At 45.6% G+C, this 23,581-nt stretch overlaps 1 protein-coding gene and 1 long non-coding RNA gene across 15 annotated transcripts in view; one reads left to right on the top strand and one right to left on the bottom strand.

The window, feature by feature from the left end:
- Nucleotides 1-12,545: 12,545 nt before the first annotated feature.
- On the bottom strand, nt 12,546-16,248 carry LOC106506224 (uncharacterized). Its single transcript, XR_001301395.3, has 4 exons — nt 16,086-16,248; nt 15,571-15,759; nt 13,855-13,947; nt 12,546-12,844 (listed from the first exon to the last, which is right to left on the bottom strand). It is a non-coding gene; the product is annotated as an uncharacterized LOC106506224 (long non-coding RNA).
- A 580-nt stretch (nt 16,249-16,828) lies between these two features.
- TACC1 (transforming acidic coiled-coil containing protein 1) overlaps nt 16,829-23,581 on the top strand; it is a 112,252-nt gene continuing 105,499 nt past the window's right edge. For 13 of the 14 annotated variants that reach the window (XM_085001093.1, XM_085001097.1, XM_021075694.2 and 10 more), the window contains exon 1: nt 16,829-16,943. Coding sequence is in view for 6 of the 14 variants with exons in the window: in XM_085001097.1 (XP_084857223.1) it covers nt 16,907-16,943 (37 nt within the window). In the remaining 8 variants the exon portion in view is untranslated. Of the gene's footprint in view, nt 16,944-17,948; nt 18,089-23,581 lie in introns of all 14 variants that reach the window. The other variant, XM_085001089.1, reaches the window with a different exon arrangement.

Raw genomic sequence — 23,581 nt, 5'->3', positions numbered from 1 at the left:
GTGACTTCCCACAGATAGCCCTGAAGGCTTGGGCTCCTGGGTTCCCACATTCCTTGCTTGCAATTGCTGCAAGTTGCTCCCACATTGGGCATTTGGTTATTTGCCCTGCACCTTCTCTTCCCCCAGCTCATCCCTGGGGGAGATGTCCTTTGTTCTTTCCCACAGTTCCAAGGGGCAGGGCCAGACCTAAGACTCAGACCCACCTCAAGACTATGAAGGAGATGCAAAAAGAAATCCTTGAGAAGGGTTGTAAAACTACACACAAACTGACAAAATGCAAGCTCCTTAGGACATCTCCTATAGAAACAGTGTATCTAGAATTAAGTCAACAGCGGATTTTTTTTCTTTCTTTCTTTTTTTTTTTTCCACTTTTTAGGGCCACACCCATGTATATGGAAGTTCCCAGGCTAGGGGTTGAATTGGAGCTGTAGCTGCTGGTCTACACTACAGCTACAGCAACGTGGGTTCCTTAATCCCCTGAGTAAGGCCAGGGATCCAACCTGCATCCTCATGATGCTAGTCGGATTCATTTCCTCTGAGCCACAATGGGAACTCCCAACGGATCTATAAAAAAGAAAAATGGCCCATAGTGTTCCAGACGATTCCCTGGTAGGAAAATGTATGCTGCCTTCGTCACCTCACCTATATTCCCCTGCCCCTTCCTTGGCGTCCTGTTCTTCCCTTTTGTTTGCATACCTTGATCCTAAGGGTTTGTAATTAATAAAAAAAATAATAACAGTAACCAACCCTTACCGAGCACTTACTATGTGCCCAGCTCTGTGTTCCCTGCTTATGGTATGAAGCCACATCTGTCCCCTGCCATTGAAGAAAAAAAAAAAAAAAAAAAAGACGAGGCTGAAAAATAAGCGGCGGAAACTGCGGCCGGGGATGTGGACTGGTGGCCGGAAGATGCTGGGTTGGAATAAGGTCAAGACACAGGCGTCTCATGCTGGACGCTCCTCCTTTCTAGCTGATTTCCAGACTTTCCTGTTCCTTTTGCTGCCAAAATCCTCCACACTGTGGCCGACACTCAATGCCTCCATCTCCTCTTCCCTTAACCGGGGACTCTTGCCCCCGCAGTTCTATGAACCGTCTCATCAGGGTCATTGTGACTTCTGGCCAAACACAATGTGTTTTTTTGTTGTTTGTTTGTTTTCCCCTCTTAGTCCCTGTCCTTTCGGACCTCACGGCAACACCAGACATTGTCAACTACTGCCTTCCAGACATGCCTCCCCACCCTCCTCTCGCTGCTTATTTGCAGGGTCCTCGGGCGCCCCCTGGGGGGTGGGGATTCTGCCCAGGCTCCTCCCACTCCCCCATCTCCTCTAGGATGTAACTAGCCGTCTCTGCAGGACTCCCTAACTTAACCTCTCCTGAGAGACTCTGCCCCACCTCCAGCATGCCCAATGGGCATGCCACACCCTCCATACCCCCAAATAAATGTGTCTTCTTTCCTCCAATTAGTTTCTCCTCCAGGTATGCCCGTTTCCAAAATGTGTCTAAGGCAAAAGCAATCCCAAAGGCTTGGAGCCATCTACCTGCTCTTCTGCCAGCCCTTGATGTAAACACACCCAGACTCTCAAACCCAGTGCTTCTCCTCAGCTCTCACTTCTGACCCCTTCACCCCCTACTGCTCTGCCTGGTTTAAATCCTTCTCACCTCACCCCTCCCACTTACCTTGGTCTCAAAGCAGATCTCCAGCCTCTACCTCTCCATGCCTCAATGTTTTCCTATAGCCTTTCATTTGAAAGCAACTTTTGTTAATCTATGCTTTTAAAATAATCTTTGAACTGGAGATCCTAGGTATAGAAATCTATTCTAAGGAAATAATCAAAGATATGTGAGAACAAAAGATTCATAAACAAGAATATTAAGTGATGGAGTTCCCTTTGTGGCTCAGTGGTTAACAAATCCAACTAGGATCCATGGGTTTGATCCCTGGCCTCACTCAGTGGGTTAAGAATCTGGCGTTGCTGTGAGCTCTGGTGTGGGTCACAGATGAGGCCTGGATCTGGCATTGCTGTGGCTGTGGCGTAGGCTGGAAGCTGTAGCTTCGATTGGACCCCTAGCCTGAGAACCTCCATATGCTGCAGGTATGGTTCTAAAAAGCAAAGAGGTGGGGGGGAAGAATATTACATGATAACCAGTTAAATAGTCAAGAGTGGGAGGTTAGTGAATGCATAATGGAGAGTCCATTACAAGGGAACATAGTGCAGCTATTATAAAACCATGCTTTAGGAGTTCCTATTAAGAACCTGACATAGTCTCCAAAAGGGCGCAGGTTCGATCCCCTTACCTCACACGGTGGTTTAAGGATCCAGTGTTGCCACAAGCTGTGGCATAGTTTGCAGATGTGGCTCCAATCTGGTGTTGCCTTGGCCCTGGGGTAAGCTTGCAGCTGCAGTTCCAAATTTGACCCCTAGCCCTGGGAACTTGCAGGGCTGCTTATGTGGCCTTAAAAAGAGAAGAAAAAAAAAAGCTTCCAGCAGATATTCAATGATATGGAGAAATGTTTATCTTTTATTGTCAAATGAAAAACTCCAGCCACAACCCAGAATGTACACCATGATCCGTGTTCCAACCTGCTCTGCTGCTATTACACCCTAAGGACATACTCTTCTTTCAGTCTGTTAAGCTCTTTCTTTCCCTAGGGCATTTGCATGGGTCAGGAAGAATTGGGAAACACTTTGAAACCTGTGGGTGGCTGGATGGGGGAATCATGAGTGTCCTGACTAGTAACCCACCCCGGTTATCTACATTTTTCCTTTTCTCTGAGCTGGTTTACAAGTCTAGAAGTTGTAAATAGATGAGAATAATGCAAATGAATTCTGTGAATTTTCTATATGCCAGTGAATTCTGTCCAGGGGAGAGACAGCTAATTTTCTTGCACGCAGTTTGGCATCTGTTTATATTTCATTCCAGTATTCCTGAGGAATAAGTGTTATACTTTGAATTCTCCTTTGAATCAGTTGTAACAACTTTCTGGTTCCCTCATAATTTCATGGTTAAATAAAATCTTTGGCACATGTTCATTTTATATTTCTATAGAGTCATAGTTTACCTTTTTTTTTGCTCTTTGCTTTTTAAGGTTGTACCCATGGCATATGAAAGTTCCCAGGCTAGGGGTTGAATTGGGGCTACAGGTGGCTACATCACAGCCACAGCAAAACAGGATCCGAGCTGTGACCTACACCACAGCTCAGGGCAACTCCAGATTCCTGACCCACTGAGCGAGGCCAGAAATTGAACCCTCATCCTCATGGTACTAGTTGGATTTGTTTCCACTGTACCACAAACGGGAACTCCTAATTTACCTTTTTAAAAAACATATCCTTAACCACACCTACTTGTTTCTCCCTTTCTTAACCTCTGTTTGCCCTCAGAGCCCAGTTTAAATGTCACATCCTCAGAGAGGCCTCCTGTATGCAGGATCCTCCGTTATTTATTCTCTTATTTATCTGTTCCTTCAGAGCACTTGTTACGGTTTATAATTAAATAGTCCATGTGTTGACGAACATCTGGGAGTCCAATTACCTCTGATTTGCATTTTATTCTTTATTTTTTATTCTACGAATTTTCTATAATGAATATGTACACTTTTCTATATTTCTTCATGTTATCTTTAATCACTACTTTCAAAAGGAAAAAAGAGAACCACAGCACGTCAATTGCCCCCTGCATCTCCAGTGAAATCTCCCTCTGCCACCTACTCCAGCCCACCCAGATTGCTCCCTTACACAAACTCCCATTGCAATTATATTCTATTCCACTCAATTATACTTGCTGGAGCATTTAGGAACAGCATAATGAATGCCTAATGTGTATATAGCATCGTGTGTGTGTGTGTGTGTGTGTGTGTGTGTGTGTGTGTGATGAGACCCTAAGAAACATAAATTGTTCTTCCTACCCTGGAGGAGTTTATAACCTAATGGGTGCTATAAGGCAGATTAACTAACCATGTGAGGTACTAGTTAATGAAGTGCCAAAGCTCTACTACACAAATATTCAGGCCGGAGCTGACCAAGGGCCAGAACAGTCAGTGGCCTGATGTGATCTCAAACTTGCATGTTTGTTAGTCCTGTGAGTCAAACTAGGGTTCGACCTCACGGAAACCTGGACTGTATTTTTGGCTTCTTGAACATGACCCAACAGTATTGACCATGACCCAGACCCCTGGCCGGACTCTTGTCCACTGATTTGCTAATTGTCCATGATGACGGGCTGGGTCAAGCCTTAGCACTTAGATTATCTGGGAAATGGAAGTTTTACTGAGACTCCCTCCTCTCCCCCACCCCCAGCAGAGTCTGTGTCCGTGTTTACCATATAAGCATCCGGGTTATTGCAAAGCTGTACATTTGTGATGGCCAGACTGCTGCTGGGGCTGCTGACAGTTTGGGCGGAGAAGGTGGAGTCTCAGGAGGCTTTGTGACCCCCTCCTCCTGGTCCCTCCCTATGCAGGGTGGGGCAAGGACAGCAGTGGCTGCTTCCTGCCAGGGGTCCTGTTACTGCAGCCCAGGGCCCAGATACCCAGGGTGTTGCCAGCAAGGTGAGCCTTTGCTTAAGCAGAAGCTGGAGACCCGCCACTTTCGCAGGCCTAGCAGGAGCTGTACAATTCTGCCTAGCCACAAGGGTGTCAACTCTCAGACAATGACTTGCTAGAGACTCTAGCTCAGAATTCCTGAGGCCAGACTGTTGTCATCTCGTTCTACATCCTGTGTAACACGTGTCTTCTCAGGCATCTCCTTGAAAATGTCCCCACTGTCCACAAATGAACATTCCCTACTGAAACACTATCTTGGCCACTTCCATGTTTGGATTTATAGAATAATCTGTGGCAAACTAAATGGATGGGAGGAATTTTGATGGGGAGGCAAGAGTTTCTTTTTAATCACAGTGCTCTATGTGTGTCATACCAGTGCCTCCTCCAGGTATCATTAGAAGCTGGCCTCGGAGTTCCCCTTGTGGTTCAGTGGGTTAAGAACTAGACATAGTGTCCATGAGGATGTGGGTTTGATACCTGGCCTCACTCAGTGAGTTAAGGATTTGGTGTTGCCACAAGTTGCAGTGTAGGTCCAAGATAAGGCTTGGATTTGGTGTTGCTGTGGCTGTGGCATAGGCCTATAGATGCATCTCCAATTTGACCTCTAGCCCAGGAACTTCCATATGCAAAGGTGAGGCAGTAAAAAGAAAAAGAAAAAAAGAAAAGAAAGAAAAAAAGAAAGAGAGAGAGAGATAGAAACTGGCCTCGAAACATGGTTCTTAACCCTCTGATCTCAAACTAATTCACCACCTCTTATATGCTTTTCTTAAAACTCCTTGTTTCAACTATACTCCAATAAAATTCTATTTAAAAAAACAAAAACAAAAATAAAATCGCAAAAAAATTCCTTGTCTACACAATCTGACTTTCCTTGTGAAATGTGACACCAAAGCCTGGTGTCTCTCCCTCTCTCTTTTTCTCTCTCACCTTTGCGAGGCATCCCTTCCCTTTAAGGCTGGCAGCCAAGAGTCCTCTGGCTGCAGCTCAATGGAATCTGTGGTGTCTTGAGCATTGGGTGTTGGGTCGGTGGTTCGATCCCTGCGGGCACAGAAGGTTAACTATCCGGTACTGGGGCATAGGTCTAAAATGGCTCAGGGAGTTCTCGTTGTGGCACAATGCAAACAAATCTGACTAGGAATCATGGGGTTGCAGGTTCGATCCCTGGCCTCACTCAGTGGGTTAAGGATTTGGCGTAGCTGTGAGCTTTGGTGTAGGTTATAGACAAGGCTCAGATCCTGCATTCCTGTGGCTATGGCATAGGCTGGCAGCTGTAGCTCTGATTCATCCCCTAGCCTGGGAACCTCCATATGTCTTGGGTGCAGCCCTAAAAAAGCAAAAAAACCCCTCAGATCTGATCCCTGGGCCAGGAACTCTGCAGGGTGGCCCTCAACCCCCTCCCCAAACAAATAAAAACCCGATAGCAAATAAGTCACTGTATCATTCTCCCAGATTCTGTGATGCCATTCTCGGGACAAACCAGTATGGCGGTGATTCCCATTAGGGAGTGGCACTGTGGGGTCAGGACACAGGGGACAGAAGCTGTGGGTGTTGGGCGGTGGCTGGGAGGGGCAGCCAGGGTCCCAAGAAGCAAAATCCAGAGCACAGTTGGCATCTCAGTGCCTGTCTGTCTTGAGAACATCATGGGATGTCTCTTTTTGAACTTGAAATTCAGGCAGCCAGATGTGGGGTGGGAGCGCTAGCGCCAGGCTAGCCTTCACTCCCAGGGCTCATCCGTGTTCTGGAAGGAGAAAAAATTGTCATGGAAGTTCTACAGCCTGGCTGTGATGCTTTCCATGCAGGTATGTTGGCCACATGGTTCTGCCTCTCGTGGAAGATCTTTGGCTCCCATGCCCCTGGCTGGGTCCCAGCAGGCCTCCTCGCAGCTCGGCTCCGGGGCCTGGCTGCCTAGGCCTGACTAAAGCAGCCCAGCTTTTCCCAAAGATGCCCAGAGGTGGGGGGTTGGGGAAAATGTAAGTCTCTCTAACAGCCTGATTGACTGATCGATCACTCTTATTTCTCCTTTGCTGCTACTTCTGGTGTACTGCTCCCTCCCGCTTCTACAAAGCCATTTGCAGCCACACAATGCTTTAAGGTTCTCTTCATTCAGGGAGAGCCAACAGGCTCAACTGCAGTCAGCCTGAGAAAACAAAAGAAGCCACGGCTCTGAGGAGCATCTGATTCTGTCGTTGTGGAGGTGGCTGCCTACCACTATGCGCGCCACCGCAGTGATGATTGCAGTCATTAAGCCTGTCTGGAGGGGGGGTGACCAAGTGAGGAAAAACAACAATAAAAGGGAGAGAAATGAGTCCCAGGGACTAAGAACTGAGCAGACAGAAGGAGAAAAAATAGATCCCCTTCACTCTTCTTGGAGTTCATAGCCAGAAGGATAAACACCATTTAATTTGCAAAATGTTTGGAGACGGCAAAAAATGAGACGGGGGAGTTCCCATCCTGGCGCAGTGGAAACAAATTTGACTAGGAAGCATGAGGTTGTTGGTTTGATCCCTGGGCTCACTCAGTGGGTTAGGGCTCCAGCATTGCTGTGCACTGTGGTGTAGATTGCAGATGCAGCTCGGATCCTGAGTTGCTGTGGCTGTAGTGTAGGCCGGCAGCGGTAGCTCCGATTAGACCCCTAGCCTGGGAACCTCCATATGCCACAGGTGTGCCCCTAAAAAGCAAAAAAAAAAAAAAAAAAAAAAAAAAGAAAAGAAAAGGACAGAAATGGCATTGGAAGAAAGGCTTAAGAGGAAATCACGAAATCCTGTGCTTAGAAGGTGTGTGGATTTTTCTTCAGAGGCCTCGCTGTTCCCAGCTGGGCTCTAGAACGTCTCATCCAAGGACAGTTTTGGTTTTTTGTTTTGGGGAGTTATTTTGGCCACACCCAGGGCATACAGAAGTTCTGGGGCAGGCATGGAACCCGAACCACAGCAGTGACAACACTGGATCCTTAACCCACTAGCCACCAGGGAACTCCTGGTTTTTGTTTCTTTATAGCAATGAGGCAGTGGTTCTCAGACCTGGCTGATGGGATGATTTCCTTCCTGGTCATTTGGCAATGTCTGTAGACGTTTTTGATCGTGGCAGCTGTGCGCATGTGGAGCATGGATTGGGTCGTGAGTGCAAATGGCAACTAGTGCATAGAGGTCAGGGACGCTGTTGAGGATCCTGCAAGGCACAGAACAGCCCTTCCACAACAGAAAATGTCGGTAGTGCGGGGATTGAGAAAAAAGGTACCCCAAAGCAGAAAAGAACCGAGATGTATTTGCTTTAAACTCTAACTTTCTACTTGGAAAAAGATGGGGTAAAGGCAAGGGGTCCATCTAGGAAATTCTCGACTTTCTGGAAACATAGGACGCTGATACGATTTATGGAACTGGTGTTGCAGTCCAGATCTAGCGCCATGAGAGGATCTCTGAAAATCTTGGTGAAGATGTGGGCACCCACTTCCAGCGAGCCAAACTGGTCAGATATGCATGCGCGTGCAGCCACTGCCCTCTAGCGGAAGAAATGCATGGCGTCGTGTGCATGTTTCAAAGCAATGGAACCCCCATTGCCTTGGAAGCCCGTTCTCCATTTCAGTGCGTGAGGGAAAGAACCCCATTTTCATGGTTGGGAGACTGGTTTCAAGCCCCACTGACACACACCGACAAATCTCGTAACCTCTCTTAGCCCTGGTTACCCTGGTTGTACTTGATGGGTCCTGGGGATCTCGCAGGAGCCTGGATGATCAGGCACTGTGGAGGCTATGAACACACCACCTAAATAAATGTACGTGCCTATAGTACCTCTAGGATTATAAGGTCTCAGATGCTCATTTATTAACAAATGGTACGTGGCTAGTTATGTCGCACACTCTCTTGTAAGGGCTGAGAATGTTAAGTAGATGCGACAAAGTCCATGCTTGGGGGAGGAAGATAATAAATAAGCTATCAGCAAATAAGATGGAATGTATTATCAGGTAGGGTTCACGGCCAGAAAGAAAAGCATCTAGGACAATAGGATAGAGAAGGACGGGGGTGGGAGGGGGCCCCCACTTCAGTTAATGCTCGCAGTCGGGAAAGGGCTTTCTAGGAGTTTCCGCTGTGGGTTAAGAATCCGACTGCCGCAGTTCCTGCCGCTGCAGAAGTTGGGTTTCCATCCCCGGCCTGGTGCAGTGGGTTAAAAGATCCACGTGTTGCTGTTGCTGCAGCTCAGGTTCAATCCCTGGCCCAGTAGCTTCCATATGTCTTGGGCACGGTCATAAAAATTAAAAAAAAAAGAAAGGCTTCTCTATGTCTAGGACACACAAAAAAAGTGACTTTATGAACAGAACCCCCAGACCAAGGCTCTTGGCACATCCCCGGGCCCTGAAGGAAAGGATCCTGAGCATACTCGTTAGGGACACTGTCTGGACTTTCGGGAGATGCCTCTCCACCTCTGCCTCCGCATGCGAAGCGAAACGGGAGGACCAATACGGCGGAGGCGCCCAGGGAAGAGGAAGGACCACTAGCTGGTGAATTAATTTGTTAAACTCTTCTTCTCAGATACCTCAGTGCAACAGTTTACTACAGAAAGAATTGTTTCTCAGATTCTTAACGTCCTTTGGGGGAGGTGGGGTTCTTCTTTGTGTTCTGGAGACGCCCATGGATTAGAGGGGTATTTGCCATATTTGCATAGGGTATGTGAGGAACATTTTGAGATGTTAAATAATTCAAATTTCTGTTACATTTGAATGTAGGTTAATCTAGATGTAAGACACTTCAAGCATACCACTTCATTTTAATTTTTATTGAAGTACAGTTGATTTACAATGCTGGGTTAGTTTCGGCAGTACAGCAAAGTGATTCAGGTTTTTATAAATTTTTATTGAAGTATAGCTGATTTACAATATTGGCATACCAGTTCTTTATCTTGACAACAACGTGGGCATTCAACACTCACTCATACTGAGAATCTCTTTTTAATAAGAATATTTAATATAATTTAGTTTAATTTCCCCCCCAAAGTTTTTCCATTTTTTTCATGTTAAAATTTTCATACCTACTAATTAAAATAAATATTTATTTAATTTTAAATAATATGAATAGTTGAGAAAAATAACTTCTTTGAAAGCACATGTGAAAACATTTTAGTTTTTAATTTTTTACATTTACGATCAGTTATCTTTTTGATGATAATAGATTCAAATGTTGTACATCTCAGAACAATAGCATTTTAAAAAATCTTTTTTATCATTCATCTCGAGGGAACACAAATTATTCAAAAATGGTTTTATTAGTAATTTCTCTTAAATGGAACAAAAAATGAATTTTTGTGTAACAGACATATAAGTTGTGAATAATGTATGTCTCTATTTTGTTACTCATTCAAATGCCACCCACCAACCAACAGAAACCTCAAATATGCACAATAATAATGAAATTCAATTGTGTCTTGTATTTTACTACCGCAATCATGAAAACCATACGTTTACATGTATTTTTCAGTGTTGCCATTATGAAGGCATTTGTCATGGTAAGGGGCTAGAAAGTACCTTATGTAACAGTTTTTAGTGGTGGGTGGGCCTCTGTTTATACCCTTGTCCTGGACCCCTCCAATGTTAGGGGTGGCCCTGTGTATGAAGATCTGGGGGAAGGGGCAGGAACCCATTTGAAGTCCCTGAAATAGCAAACTATTTGGTTCGTTGGAAGGACAGAAAGGCGGGTGTGGCCGCAGCCTGGTAGGTGAGGCTGGGGGAGACACAGGGCCTTGTGACATGGTGAGGGTGCTGGATCTTCCTATCCTGGCAGGGGAAGACTTTAAGCTGCAGACAATGGCTTTGGCGTCGGTAGAGGGTGATGTCTGCAGAACCAGATTAGAGGCAGGGGACCCATTTAGGAGGCTGCTACATTCATTTTAGCAAATGACAGCACCTTTGCCGAGGATGTCAGCAATGGAAGTGGAGAGACATGGTCAGATTGGGGACATATTTGAAGGAAGAGAGGACAGGATGGACTGATGGATTGAGTGTTGGGGTCAGGGAAGAGGAGACTGATTTCTAGGTGTCTGGTTTGAGTCACTGGTGTGTAGTGTGCTTGGGAAGCAGAATGAGGACAAGGAGAATACCTTGGATTTGGAACAGAAGCCCTGCTTTTGTAGATGTGCTTGCTTACAGGAGAAACCCCTAATGTAGGGGAAATTTTCTTATTGCAATAAACAGCCTGCAAGTCTCACTGGGCTCATTACCCAGGTACCGGTCAAAGCCTGTTCCATCAACTAAACCAGTGAGGTTCTGACAGGATAACTGATATCCACACAACTCCTTTCCAACCTTGGAATTCCACCTTAAAGTACTTGAATTTTAAAAGAGATTGTTTTAGGCTATGCCCATGGCATGTAGAAGTTTCTAGGCCAGGGATTGAATCTATGCCACAGCAGTGATCAGGGCTGCTGCAGTGACAATGCCAGATCCTTAACCTGCTCTACCACAAGGGAACTTAAAATCTTTTTTTTTTTTTTTTTTTTTTAGGGCCACATATGGAAGTTCCTAGGCTAGGAGCCAAATTGGATACTAGTCAGGTTGGTTTCTGCTGAGCCATAATAGAAACACCTAAAAGGAGATTTCTTAAAGAACTAAGAGGATCCTACTGTACAGCATAGGGAACTATATCCAATCTCTTGTGACAGAACATGATGGGACTTCCCACTGTGATTCAGTGGGTTAAGAATCCTACTAGCATACATGAGGACATGGGTTCAATCCCTGACCCCACTCAGTGGGTTAAGGATCTGGCATTGCTGTGAGCTGTGGTGTAGGTCACAGATGAGGCTCAGATCTAGCATTACTGTGGCTGTGGTGTAGGCTGGCAGCTGCAGCTCTGTTTTGATCCCTAGCCTGGGAACTTCCATATGCTCCAGGTGCAGCCCTGCAAAAACAAACAAACAAAAGAACATGATGGAAGATAATGTGAGAAAAAGAATGCATACATATATGCATATATATATGCATATATAAGAATGCATATATACATATGCATATACATATATGGCTGGTTCATTTGCTGTACAGCAGAAATTGACAGAACATTCTAAATCAGCTATAATTTTAAAAATTAAAGAAAAGAGGAATAAATCTGTAAAGGTATAAGTGTTTGCAAGGCTGACTTCCAAGTGGCCACCAGGCACACTGCCCCCATCCTTACCCACGAATCCTTGTCTTGGTCCAACATAGTCACTTAGAAGTGCTATTTTAAAAAATTTTACTTTATTTAATTTTTTTGCACAAGTTCCCGGGCCAGGGATTGAACTCCCACCACAGCACTGACCTGAGCCACAGCAGTGACAATGCTCCAACCTTAACTGCTAGGCCATCAGGGAACTCCCAGATACGCTATTTTTAGAAGTGGCAAATTTGGTTAGATGTCATCATGTGTTCTATGAATCCATAGGTCTATGCCCTCAAAATAAGGCCACAGACTATGAGAAGAAGAAGAAACTTGAGGGAGCAGCTGCCCAGACTCTCAGTTGGCTGGCTGATGATAGACTTGGGCCCAGAGCCCAGGCTCTGGAACTTCCAGTCCAGGGTACTTCCCACAGGTACAGTCTCTGGCCCTGGGATGAAGCAAGGGGTCTTGAGGACCTGACATCAAAAAAGGTCTCAGATTTCTTCTTGCAGTGACTGCAGCCTTACACCATTTTCTGCTCCATAAAAACTTATCGCACCTCCTGAAACTCAAAGACCTTTGATCAGGACAGCGGCATCGATCTCCACTGCCATTCATTCAATCAACCAACATTTATTGGAGGGGCAAGCTGCCAGTGTCCAAGTGTGGTGGATGGAGTGGTGGGGGTGGGGGACACAATGACATTGCTCATTCCAATGCAGTGTGCACGGGGCCCTGGGGATGGTCCAACACTGACAGCAGAGAAGGTAATTTACCCCTTCCCCCCACCTGTCCTCTTTGGCAACCATAAGATCATTTTCTGAGTCTGTGAGCTGTTTCTCTTTTGTAAATAAGTTCATTGTATCCTTTTTTTTTTTTTCCCCTTTTTAGGGCTGCACCCAATGGCATTGGAAGTTCCCAGGCTAGGGGCGGAATCAGAGCTGCCACTGCCAGCCTATACCACAGTCACTGCAATGCCAGATCCGAGTCTTGTCTGCCACCTACACCACAGCTCACAGCAACGCTGGATCCTTAACCCATTGAGCGAGGCCAGGGATCGAACCCACAGCCTCATGGTTCCTGGTAAGATTCGTTTCTGCTGCACCACAACGGGAACTCCTGTACTATGTCGTCTTTATTCATTCCTCTGTTGATGGATATCGAAGTTGCTTGCAGGTCTTGGCTGTTGTGAATAGTGCCGCAATGAACACTGAGGTGCATGTAATTTTGGATTAACATATATATATATAATAGACAACCAACAAAGGCTGACTGAATAGCACAAGGAAATCTACTCTATACTGTGTAATAACCTATATGGAAAAAGAATATGAGAGAGAATAGATATATGTATATGTATAACTGAATCACTTTGCTGTATACCTGAAACTAACACAACAGTGTAAGCCAAATATACTCCAGTATGAAATATAAATTAATTTTTAAAAAGACAAAAAAAAACAAAAACTAAAGGGATCCTTTGCTTTGTTCCTTCCCCCTCCCCCAAGGGTTTCTTTCCTGGGCGAGACCCCAAATCTGATGGGCTGGGGTTGGCACAGAAAGACCCCTAGAGGGGTTTGTGTCCCAGATACTTCAGATAAGTCATCAACTTCTAGCCTCCAACACCCTTGAAAATTCACAATCTCTTACCCCAAAACCAGATGTACTTCAGAATTCTGACTTTTTTTCAGCCTTTGGAAAGATAAGACTGCATAATATACATTTTACCATGGCAAACCCCCAGTGGGCTGGGGGAGCACCTTGTAAACAAACATAGAAACCCTTTCTGCCGTGAAATGTAAGAATATGCACACATTACCTGGGGTCATTTTAGGTCAGGTCTTGCTGCCGAGTGAGTTACTAAACGCTTCTGGTTTTCAGAGTGTGAGAGCTTGGAAATATGGGCAGGAGTTGGTGGACCTGTGAAATCCTGGCTTTTTGGATCAAGTGACTTAAGTTCACAGGGTCACTGTACTCAGTGTGGGGGAGCCTGGATTTGGCCACGACTTCACCAGCTGCAAAGCCTGTGATGTCTCTACAGCATACTCTGGGATACTTGCCTTGTCGGCCACCCAGTGCAAAAGGAGTCAAGGGCAGTCCCTGCTGACCCTCAGCCGCCCCAGTAATGCAGAGACTTTTTGGAAGGACAAGTTTTCTTTCTGAAACAACAATGCCTCCATCTGCTGGACATACCTGAGAATGACACCTGACCCACATGGAGAGCCTCGTTTATTGTCCTGGTGGTGGCCTCTGTAAAGGGCAGCCGAATTCTCTTTTCCTCTGTAACTGAGCAAATCATATTTCAGAGACCAGAAAGCTGCTACTAAATTACCTCTACATAATCCACTCTTCAAAACAACAACAGTAATGAAATCTCTTTCAGCCAACTGCCAGAAATCCTCTTCGTCGGTACCTCTCAGAACATCTTCCAAAACATGAACCCTCTTTCTTCAAATTTTTCAGTGGTTCCCATTGATTATAGAAGCGACTCCATAGGCCTTCTTTTTCTTTCATTTTTTTTTTTTTAACCACACCTGCCTCTCTAGCCGTTCCCCATCCCATACACTCCCTGTTTTTACAGGGCTCTTATCTTACCTGTATCTTCTTCTTCAGTCTTTTTTTTTTTTTTTTTTTTTTTTTTGGTATTTTTATGGCCGCATCCACAGCATATGGAAGTTCCCAGCCTACGCCACAGCCACAGCAATGATAGATCTGAGCCTCATCTGCAACCTGCACTGCAGCTTATGGCAATATCAGATCTTTAACCCATGGAATGAGGCCCAGGATCAAACCCTCATCCTCATGGATACTAGTCAGGTTCATGACTGCTGAGCCACAATGGGAACTGTATCTTCTGTCATAGCACCTGGAACTCCCTGCTACATTGCTTAGCTTGCCTGTTTCCTCTGCTACACTCATAGCTCCTGAACCTTTCAGGCTACCTGGAATAGAGCAGGAGTTTGAAGGATGAAAAATGAGAGTGAATTTATTGCCTTAGCTTAAAACACCCCAAAATTTGTTCATCAATTAAATGCACATGTAGCAATCATTGTCAAGCTCCTAGAGCTTAGTGTAATTCTACTTTTAAAATCCTTTTGGAGTTCTCCCTGTGGTGCATTGGAATAAAAATCCAATTGCAGAGGCTCAGGTCATTGCAGAGGCTCGGGTTCCATCCCTGGCCTGGTACAGTGGGTTACAGGATCTGGCATTGCCACAGCTGAGGTTCACATCCAACCCCTAACTGGAAACTTCCATATGCCCCAGGTGGGGCCTAAAGAGAAAAAAAAAATGATAGGCTCTCTAAATTTCAGAATATAAATGCATGTCAATTACTTTCAAGTTCAGGTACCAAAGTCAAACTAGAACAGAAAAAAATATCACCTAGGTCAGTTTCACCTCACTAACCAGATAAAAATAATATGTAATCAGTACATCAACTCAACATCTTAAAATTGTTAGCCTCAGCCTATTATGTATACAATTTTTTTTTTTTTTTTTTTTTTTTTTTTTTTTTTTTTTTTTTTGGCTACAGCCATGGCATGTAGAAGTTCCCAGGCCAGGGATCGAATTCACGCCAACACTCTGCCATGACAACACCAGATCCTTAACCCACTGAGCCACAAGGGAACTCCCTACTGTATAATTTTTGTAAATGAAGGAGACCTCTAAAACATTTGAAATTATCTAACCTAATGAATTGGCATGAAACCTTTTTTCTTATAATCTTGTGTACACTATTAATTTGTTTATTATTCACCTTCCTTTAATAAATAGAACAGAGATGTTCTAATTCCCTGTTTGTGGACAAATTTTCCAGTTAGAACTGTGAAAACCACTGAGTTTTATTGCAGGGGTCCATGAGGATCCCAAGTTTCATTGCATTTGATAGTTCACAGACAAGCCACTTACCAGGCCATCAGCAACAACTGAATCAGGATCCCCTTGCACCTCCTGTACCCCCAACTCAGCATCTCCAAGAATCACAATGAGGAATCTTCCTGCTTCATTTCTGGGGCGCTGAGGAGGCAGTTTGTAGTGGGAACTGGATCCCATTTGTGACAGCCAATTCCTGCGCTTCCATCATGGAAAGACCTAGAACTGGAGAGGGCCAGGAAAATCATCAATTCCCCTCCCTGCCATGCAGCACATGCCCTACACTGTGGGTAGAGGTGTGCACGTGGGGAAGGCTGGCCCCAGGCAGGACTCTATGAACCCACAGGACATTTTCACTGCCATCTTTATCAATTATTATTATTTTTGTCTTTTTTTGCCCCCTCCCACAACAATGGAAGTTTCCAGGCCAGGGATCAAATCTGTGCCACAACAGTGGCAACGCCAGATCCTTAACCTGCTGAGCCACCAGGGAACTCTGTTATTATTTTCCAATTAGAAGAGGGAGAAGAAAAACAAACAAACAAACAAACCAGTCAAGGAGTTCCTGCTGTGGCACAACAGGGTGGATGGTGTCTCTGCAGTGCCAGGACATGGGTTCAATCCCCAGCCAGTCACAGTGGATTAAAGGATCCAGCATTGCCACAGCTATGATGTGGGTCACAACTGCGGCTGGCATCTGAGCCCTGGCCCAGGAACTCCATATGCCAAAAAAAGAAAAAAACAAACAAGACAAACAGCCAAGAGGGATGTGGGTGTGTATATTTCTTGGAATCCAGAGGTTGGGGGTGGGGGTGGGGAGTGATCCATCAAAAATGTTTCTAGTACAAAAGCTGGCAAAACAAATCTCTCTCTCTCTCTCTTTTTTTTTTTTTTTTTTTAAATCTGAACTGTGTAACAGGAGAAATTCTCTCACAAGGGGAGAGTATTCCTGAGCCAAGTTTAGGCCGAGGAAAAATTTTCCAGCTTGTGAGGAACGAAGCTGACGTTACATTAAGGAGGAAAAAAAATAGTGCTGGAGGAAAAGAGGAAGGGGGGAAAAGGCACCAGGCTTCAAACAGAGGAGCTTTAAATTCCAGATGGGACCACAGATCAGAGAGCTAGGAGGCTGCAGCGATTTCTCCGTGGGGCTCCCAGACCCAGTGGACATTTCCTGTTCTGCCCCTGAACGTTCAAGCCAAAACTTTACAAAACATCCTTTTCCCTAGAACCAAGTGTTTGGTTCGGAGACCCACCCCTCCCCACGTCGGTGATCTCAGAGCCTGCCCTCCCCTTCCTTTCTCGGAACCGCTCCCTGATCAGGGGCGTCAGCTTCCCAGCAGAGGTGATGGAGCCACTGTAGCAGGTGGTGCCAATGGGAGAGAGGAGACCCGGGGACCACCGCCTACGAGGTAGGAACGGGGGCTGCGTGTGCTTGGGTTGTCTGACACTTACGGAGCAAAGCAGAGCCCTTGACCTTTAAGCTTCGGGCTGGGGGCGTTTTCTTGACGATGGGACAGTGCTGTGGGTGAGTGGACGCCAGGGACGTCAGGCATTTCTTTCCTCTCTTTCTTTCCAATTTTAACTTTAATTCTTGGGTCTCTGGAAGCACTACCTCTTGTTTGCCTTCTGATGTAGAAGTGTTAGGGTAGAATTCTGGGAATTCCCTGACTTCTTTGTTTCTTTTTCTTTTTCCTTTTCTTTTGGTGGGCAAGGAGTCAAGGAGCATTTGTAAATACCTTCAGCTCTGAGTAGATTCAGAGAGAAGTGATCCAAATGGATGCAGAAGGAAAAGGCATTTTCACCTTGGTGAGCTGTGGTCCAGCTGTTTCCCAGGACCTGTGTCCTGCCCACCAAACTCCCTCCTCCTCCCCGCATCATGGGAATACACACCTTGAGCTGTTTCTCAGGTGTGGGGATGTGAGACTGGAGCTCAATGCTACGCCTTTATGGGCAGAGCCCAGGTGCCCTTGGAGACATCCACGTCTGTGGCGGAGCTAACTGGTCAACCCTGAAGGCTGCATGTGGCCCTCGCCATCATTAGGGACATGCCCCAGCAGTTCGTCCCTGAGAGGCTAGCCTTGGCAGCACCTGCTGACACTGAACTGATACAGAGAACGCAGCATGGCTTCTGCACAAGTACTCAGATTTTTATCATAAACGAAGCATTTCAAATGCCCCTTCTCTGAACTCCAATGGTCCTTCTCTAGAGCACACATTTTGCTCCTTATGCACCTATCACCTTGCTGTACTGTTCTCTAACAAGCTAAACAAATGAGAGAATGGATGGGATGCATGAGTCGTAATCTATTTCTTGGTGATCTTAAGATAGCAACTAACTCTTGTTGAGCACAGACTGTGTGCCAGGCACCATTCTAAAGGTGGTGGGTATTATCATCATCATCCCCATTTTACAGATGGGGAAACTGAGGCTGGAGACACACCTAATAAATGCAGAGGAGGGATCTGTACTGAGGCCAGGCTGCCCTGCTCCGAAACCAAGGTGGGGGTTTGACTCTCGGTCCCCATATTCTCCAGCTGCGTGACTTCAGACAAGGTGAATGTCCTCAGCCCGTTTCCTCATCTGTCAAATGAGACAATAATAACCCCAGCTCACAGACGTGTTGTAAGAGATAAATGAATTTTAAAAGATTATTTTACTGAAGCAGGCGAACAATGTTGACAGATCTTCCCAGCCCTGGCAGTGTGAAGTACAAATGTAGAGCTGAAAACCCTCAGGGTTCTGTAGGAGGTAGCCATAGTGCCATGTCAGGGTTTGTGCCTTAACAGGGGACATTAGCATTCATATACCAGCAGGTGCAGGCCTGTAGCTGCCAGCTCGGTTGACTCTAAGCTCCTTCAGGGCTGGGTTCCTCTCATATACAGGATCTGCAATCATGGATTTGACCAACTTTGGACCAAGAAAATAAAGTAAAATAAAATTCCAGAAATTTCCAAAAAGCAAAACTTGAATTTGCCCTGCAATTATTGACATAGCATTCACATTTGTATTTACAACTATTCACATGTATTAGCTTTTATAAGTCATCGAGAGATGATTTAAAGTATAAGAGAGGATGTGTGTTGGTTCTGAGCGAATACTATGTCATTTTATATAAGGGACTTGAATGTAGGTAGGTTTTGGTGTCAGTGGGCCTCCTGGAACAAATCCCCCATGCCCAGGGAAACTCAGGGACCACTTTGTTTCTCTTAAAAACGAGATGTTTCTCAGAGTTCCCTAGTGGCTGAGTTGGTTAAGGATCTGGTATTGTCACTGCTGTGGCTCTGGTTACTGCCATAGCATGGGTTCGATCCCTGGCCCTGGAACTTCTGCATGCCAAGGCTGCAGCCAAAAAAGGAAAAAAAAAAGAAAAAAAGAAAAATGTTTCTTGAACTGTGCTCTAAGGCCCTCCTTGCTCTTCAGATGTAGGATCCCCCTTGGGGAGGAGGTCAACAAGGGGCCCCGTGGATGCTCCCGCAGCCTCCTCTTCCCGCTCGCAACAAGGCATCTCCATCTTTACCTGACTGACTTATTGGGGTGCCCCGTTAAAAGGAAGATTTGAAAACCACGTTCAGAATGACTAATGGGGAGCAGGTGATGTGTCCAGGCTGAAAACAACTGTTTACAGAGCAGGGTTGATTTTTCTAGCTCAGCCCTGTCTAGGCTCTTCCTTGGCCCTCCCTTAGCCTCCTACTTAATGAGCTTCTCCTGCCCTGGAGAACCCACAGGAGGCATGTGCCAGGCGGGCTCAGGAGGTGAGCTCTTCCATCTCAGGCAGCCCATCCCTGGGGACAGGGACAGACAAGTGGCAGGGCCCCAGAGAGCTTCTGTTCCAACCTGGACTCTCTCTCCCTCTTTTTTTAAATTTTTTTTTTTTTTTTTGGTCTTTTTGCTATTTCTTGGGCCGCCCCCGCGGCATATGGAGGTTCCCAGGCTAGGGGTCCAATCGGAGCTGTAGCCACCAGCCTACGCCAGAGCCACAGCAACTCAGGATCCGAGCCGCGTCTGCAACCTACACCACAGCTCACGGCAACGCCGGATCGTTAACCCACTGAGCAAGGGCAGGGACCGAACCCGCAACCTCATGGTTCCTAGTTGGATTCGTTAACCACTGCGCCACGACGGGAACTCCCTTAAAATTTTTTTTTAATGTTTGTATACATACATACATGTATGTAATCTTTATTGTGGTGTAATTTACATACTATACGATTCATGTAAAGTACGCAATTCGTTGGTTTTTAGTTTATGTACAGAATTGTGCAACCATCACCACAGTCCATCCTAGAACATTTTCATCACTCCAAAAAGAAACCCTATACTCATTTGGAATTATTTCCCATCCCTACCCCTGACACCCCCAGCAACTGCTAGTGTACTTGCCTAGTCAAGTCAGGACATTTTATGTAAATAGAATCATACATTATGTGGTCCTTTATGACTGATTTCTTTCGCTTAATGTTCTCAAGGTTATCTATGTTTAGTTTATCAGTACTTCACTTGTTTTCATTGCTCAATATTCTATTAATATTAATGGAATGGAATAATAAGATTCCATTGTATGGATATTGTATGGATATACCATAAAATGCCACGTTGTATTTATCCATTTATCAGTTGATGAAAATTTGGATTGCTTCCACTTTACGGCTCTTATGAATAACATTACTATGAACATTCATGTACAAATTTTTGTGTGAACACCTTTTTTCTACTCCCTTGGGTATATGTATATCTAGGAGTGGGGTTGCTGGGCCACTGGCCTCTCTCTGAGTCTTTTCAGAACGTGCCCTTCTTGGAGTTCCCATTGTGGCACAGCAGAAACAAATCTGGCTAGTATCCATGAGGATGCGGGTTCGATTCCTGGCCCCGCTCAGTGGTTTAAGGATCTGGGGTTGCCGTGAGCTGTGGTGTAAGTTGCAGATCCAGCTCTGATCCTGTGTTGCTGTGGCTGTGATGCAGGCCATCGGCTGCAGCTCCAGTTCAGCTCCTAGCCTGGGAACTTCCATATGCTGCAGGTGTGGCCCTAAAAAGAAAAAGAAGAAAGAAAGAAAAAGAAAGGAAGGAAGGAAGGAAGAAAGAAAGGAAGGAAGGAAGGAAGGAAGGAAGGAAGGAAGGAAGGAAGAAAGAAAGAAAGAAAGAAAGAAAGAAAGAAAGAAAGAAAGAAAGAAAGAAAGAAAGAAAGAAAGAAGAAAGAAAGAAAGAAGGAAAGAAAGGGCCCTTCTCAATTCTCTCATAGTGGGGGACTGCGAGATCCATCATCAGTATTATTGATCAGCCTTCATGATGACAGCTACTTATTGAGCCAGGCATTGTGCTGAGTGATAGGTCCGAGTCATCCCACGGAAGTCCCCGTAAGGCAGTTTCCCCACTCTACTGATGAGCAGTCTAAAGGTAAAGATGTGACATGACTTGACCAAGGGAACCCAGCCCGCTAGTGAGGCAGGTGGGATCTGAGCCCTGCCCCCTAAGTCTCAGCCACCTGGCCTTGAATATATGTATATATATATATATATAAGGCTCATGCCTTCCAAGTTTTACCTTTTATTTTTTTAAGGGCCACACCCATGGCAAATGGAAGTTCTCAGGTTAGGGGGTCAAGTCAAAGCTACAGCTAATGTCCTATGCCGCAGCCACAGCAACACAAGATTCTTAACCCACTGAGTGAAGCCAGGGATCAAACCTGTATCCACATGGATGCTCGTCAGGCTCATTACCACTGAGCCACAATGGGAACTCCAGCCTCGAATATTTTTTGTGGCCTCATTTGGCAGAGGTATGAGGGATGTTGTTATGAGTGTGCTTCTCTCGTATTTTTGGCAAAGGATGCCCCTGAGACTGGGCTGGGAGGAACAGGACAGAACGTTCCATGGAGGAAGGATGCTGTTGTGAACAAGTAGAGTCAGGATTCTTGTCCAAGCTCTGTCCCCAGGAAACCTCATGTCTCCTTTCAGAGGTGATATGGTTTAGTGGGAAAGAGCCAGCTCTGCAGCCAGACTCCCTGGGTTCAGATTCCAGCTCTGCCACATATCACCTAGATCATGGCAAATTTTGGTATTTTGGCAAATTACCAAAATAATGATATTCTATGTAGAGGGACGATGGTAAACAGTACATATGTCATGAAGATATTATGATAAAATGACTTAGTCGGCATAAGGCACTTAGTGCTGTGTCTGGCACATAGTAAGCACTCAGTATGTATGGTATTACATGTAAAAGAGATTGGAGTAACCTTAGGTAAGGCAGTTGGGTGGCAGGCTGGAAATAGGAAGTAACTAGCATTGGGAGTTCCCACTGTGGCTAAGTGGGTTAATGATCCCGCTCGTCTCTGCAGCGGCGTGGGTTCAGTCCCCAGCCTGCCACAGTGGGTTAAGAATCCAGTGGCCTAGGTTGAAGCTGCAGCTCGGATTTGATCCCTGGCCTGGGAACTTCCATATGCTGTGGTGCAGCCAAAAAAAAGGACACCAACAATTTGTGCTGTGAGCTGGGGCAGGAGGCGGTTGGGCCTGGACCTCAGCCAGAAAGCACCCAGGGTCCCTGAGAGACAGCTTAGGGCCTATGAGAAAGAGCTTATGTTCTCCTATAAGTTCAAAAAAAAAAAGCTGAAACAACTGGTCTTTAGGATTGGCCTTGCCAAATTGAATCCTTTGATTAAATAAGTATAACTTAACTGTCTTTGTAGTTATGGAAATTAGTCCCACCTCTGACCTATTGTTATTTAAAAAAAAAAAAAACTTGCTTGTAAATGCCATTGGCTGAACCACTTGTATTTTTGGAAGGCTGACTTTAAGATTTCAAGCTGAGATATGAAATTTAAGAGCTAAATATAGCTGATAAAAAAAAACAGTAAGAAGAAGATCATGACTTACAAGAGAATTTTATGGCTTTTTCAAGGCGCAAATCTGTGAGCACAGCCTAAGACTAGATTATGTCCAAGTCAATTATTTTATTTTATTTTTTGGCCAAGCTGGCAGCATGCAGAAGGTCCCAGACTAGGGATCAAACTCACGCCACAGCAGTGACAATGCCAGATCCTTAATCACTAGGCCACCAGGGAACTCCAAGGTCAATGTTTTGAAAGTAGTGTGCATCAGTTTGCCAAGCTTTACTAGAAGTAAAAGCAGGCAAGAAAGGAACTAATGACTGCCATTTTTCGAGCACTTACTATGTGTTGGGCATTGTGCCACATGCTTCATACGCAGATCTCACTTGTTTAATCCTCAGTCTGCCTATCAGTTGAGGACGGTTGACCCTTGAATAACACAGGTTTGAAGTGCATGGATCCACTTATGCGAGGACTTCTTTCTTTCTTTCTTTTTTTGGCTGCCCTGTAGCATGTGGAGTTCCTGGTTCACGGATCAGATCCAAGCGGAAGTTGCAACATACAGCACAACTGCAGCAATGCTGGATCCTTTAACCCACTGTGCCAGGCCAGGGATCGAACCTGCATCCTGGTGCTGCAGAGACAATGCCGAACCCATTGCGCCACAGTGGGAACTCCATGGGCTTTTTTCAATGAACACACACAGTGCTGCCTGGTCTGTGGTTGGTTGAATCCATGGATGCAGAATCTCACATTTGGAGGCCTGACCATGCAGAGGGTTGTGACCCCTAATCCCCTGTATTATTCAAGGGTCAACTGTACTACTGTCATCCCCAGATTACAAATATGGATAACAGGGCTTAGAGAAGGAAGCAATATGCAAAAAACCCACAGCTGCTGAGTGCTGGGGTGTGCATTCTAACTCAGGGATGTGTGAGTTGGGTCTGGGTGCTGACATGTTACCTTACGGTAAATGTCGTCCTCCCCGATCTAAGTTCCTTTTCTGCTCCAGGAGGGCTGTATTTGTACCAGGATGCAAGAACTCACAAGCCTCTTAGGCATTTGGAGAGCAGGGGTCAGCGGATGCAAAGGGCGCCCTGGTGGGAGAGGCACAGTCAGGCGGCCAGGCCTGGGAAGCAGTTTGTCTTAACCTTTTTCCACCTGCTTCCAGCGGCCCACTGTCTCAAGGGATTTGCCCTGGCTTTTCTGCAGAGATTTCAGTC

This window comes from Sus scrofa, chromosome 15 (assembly GCF_054392235.1).
Source record: "Sus scrofa isolate SSC_HxYL_T2T_F1_AM1 chromosome 15, Sscrofa_HxYL_maternal_Yorkshire_Landrace_v2.0, whole genome shotgun sequence".
Classification (NCBI taxonomy): domain Eukaryota; kingdom Metazoa; phylum Chordata; class Mammalia; order Artiodactyla; family Suidae; genus Sus; species Sus scrofa.
The sequence above is the reverse complement of the archived record's forward strand: the minus strand, read 5'-3'. Positions and strand labels throughout refer to the sequence as shown.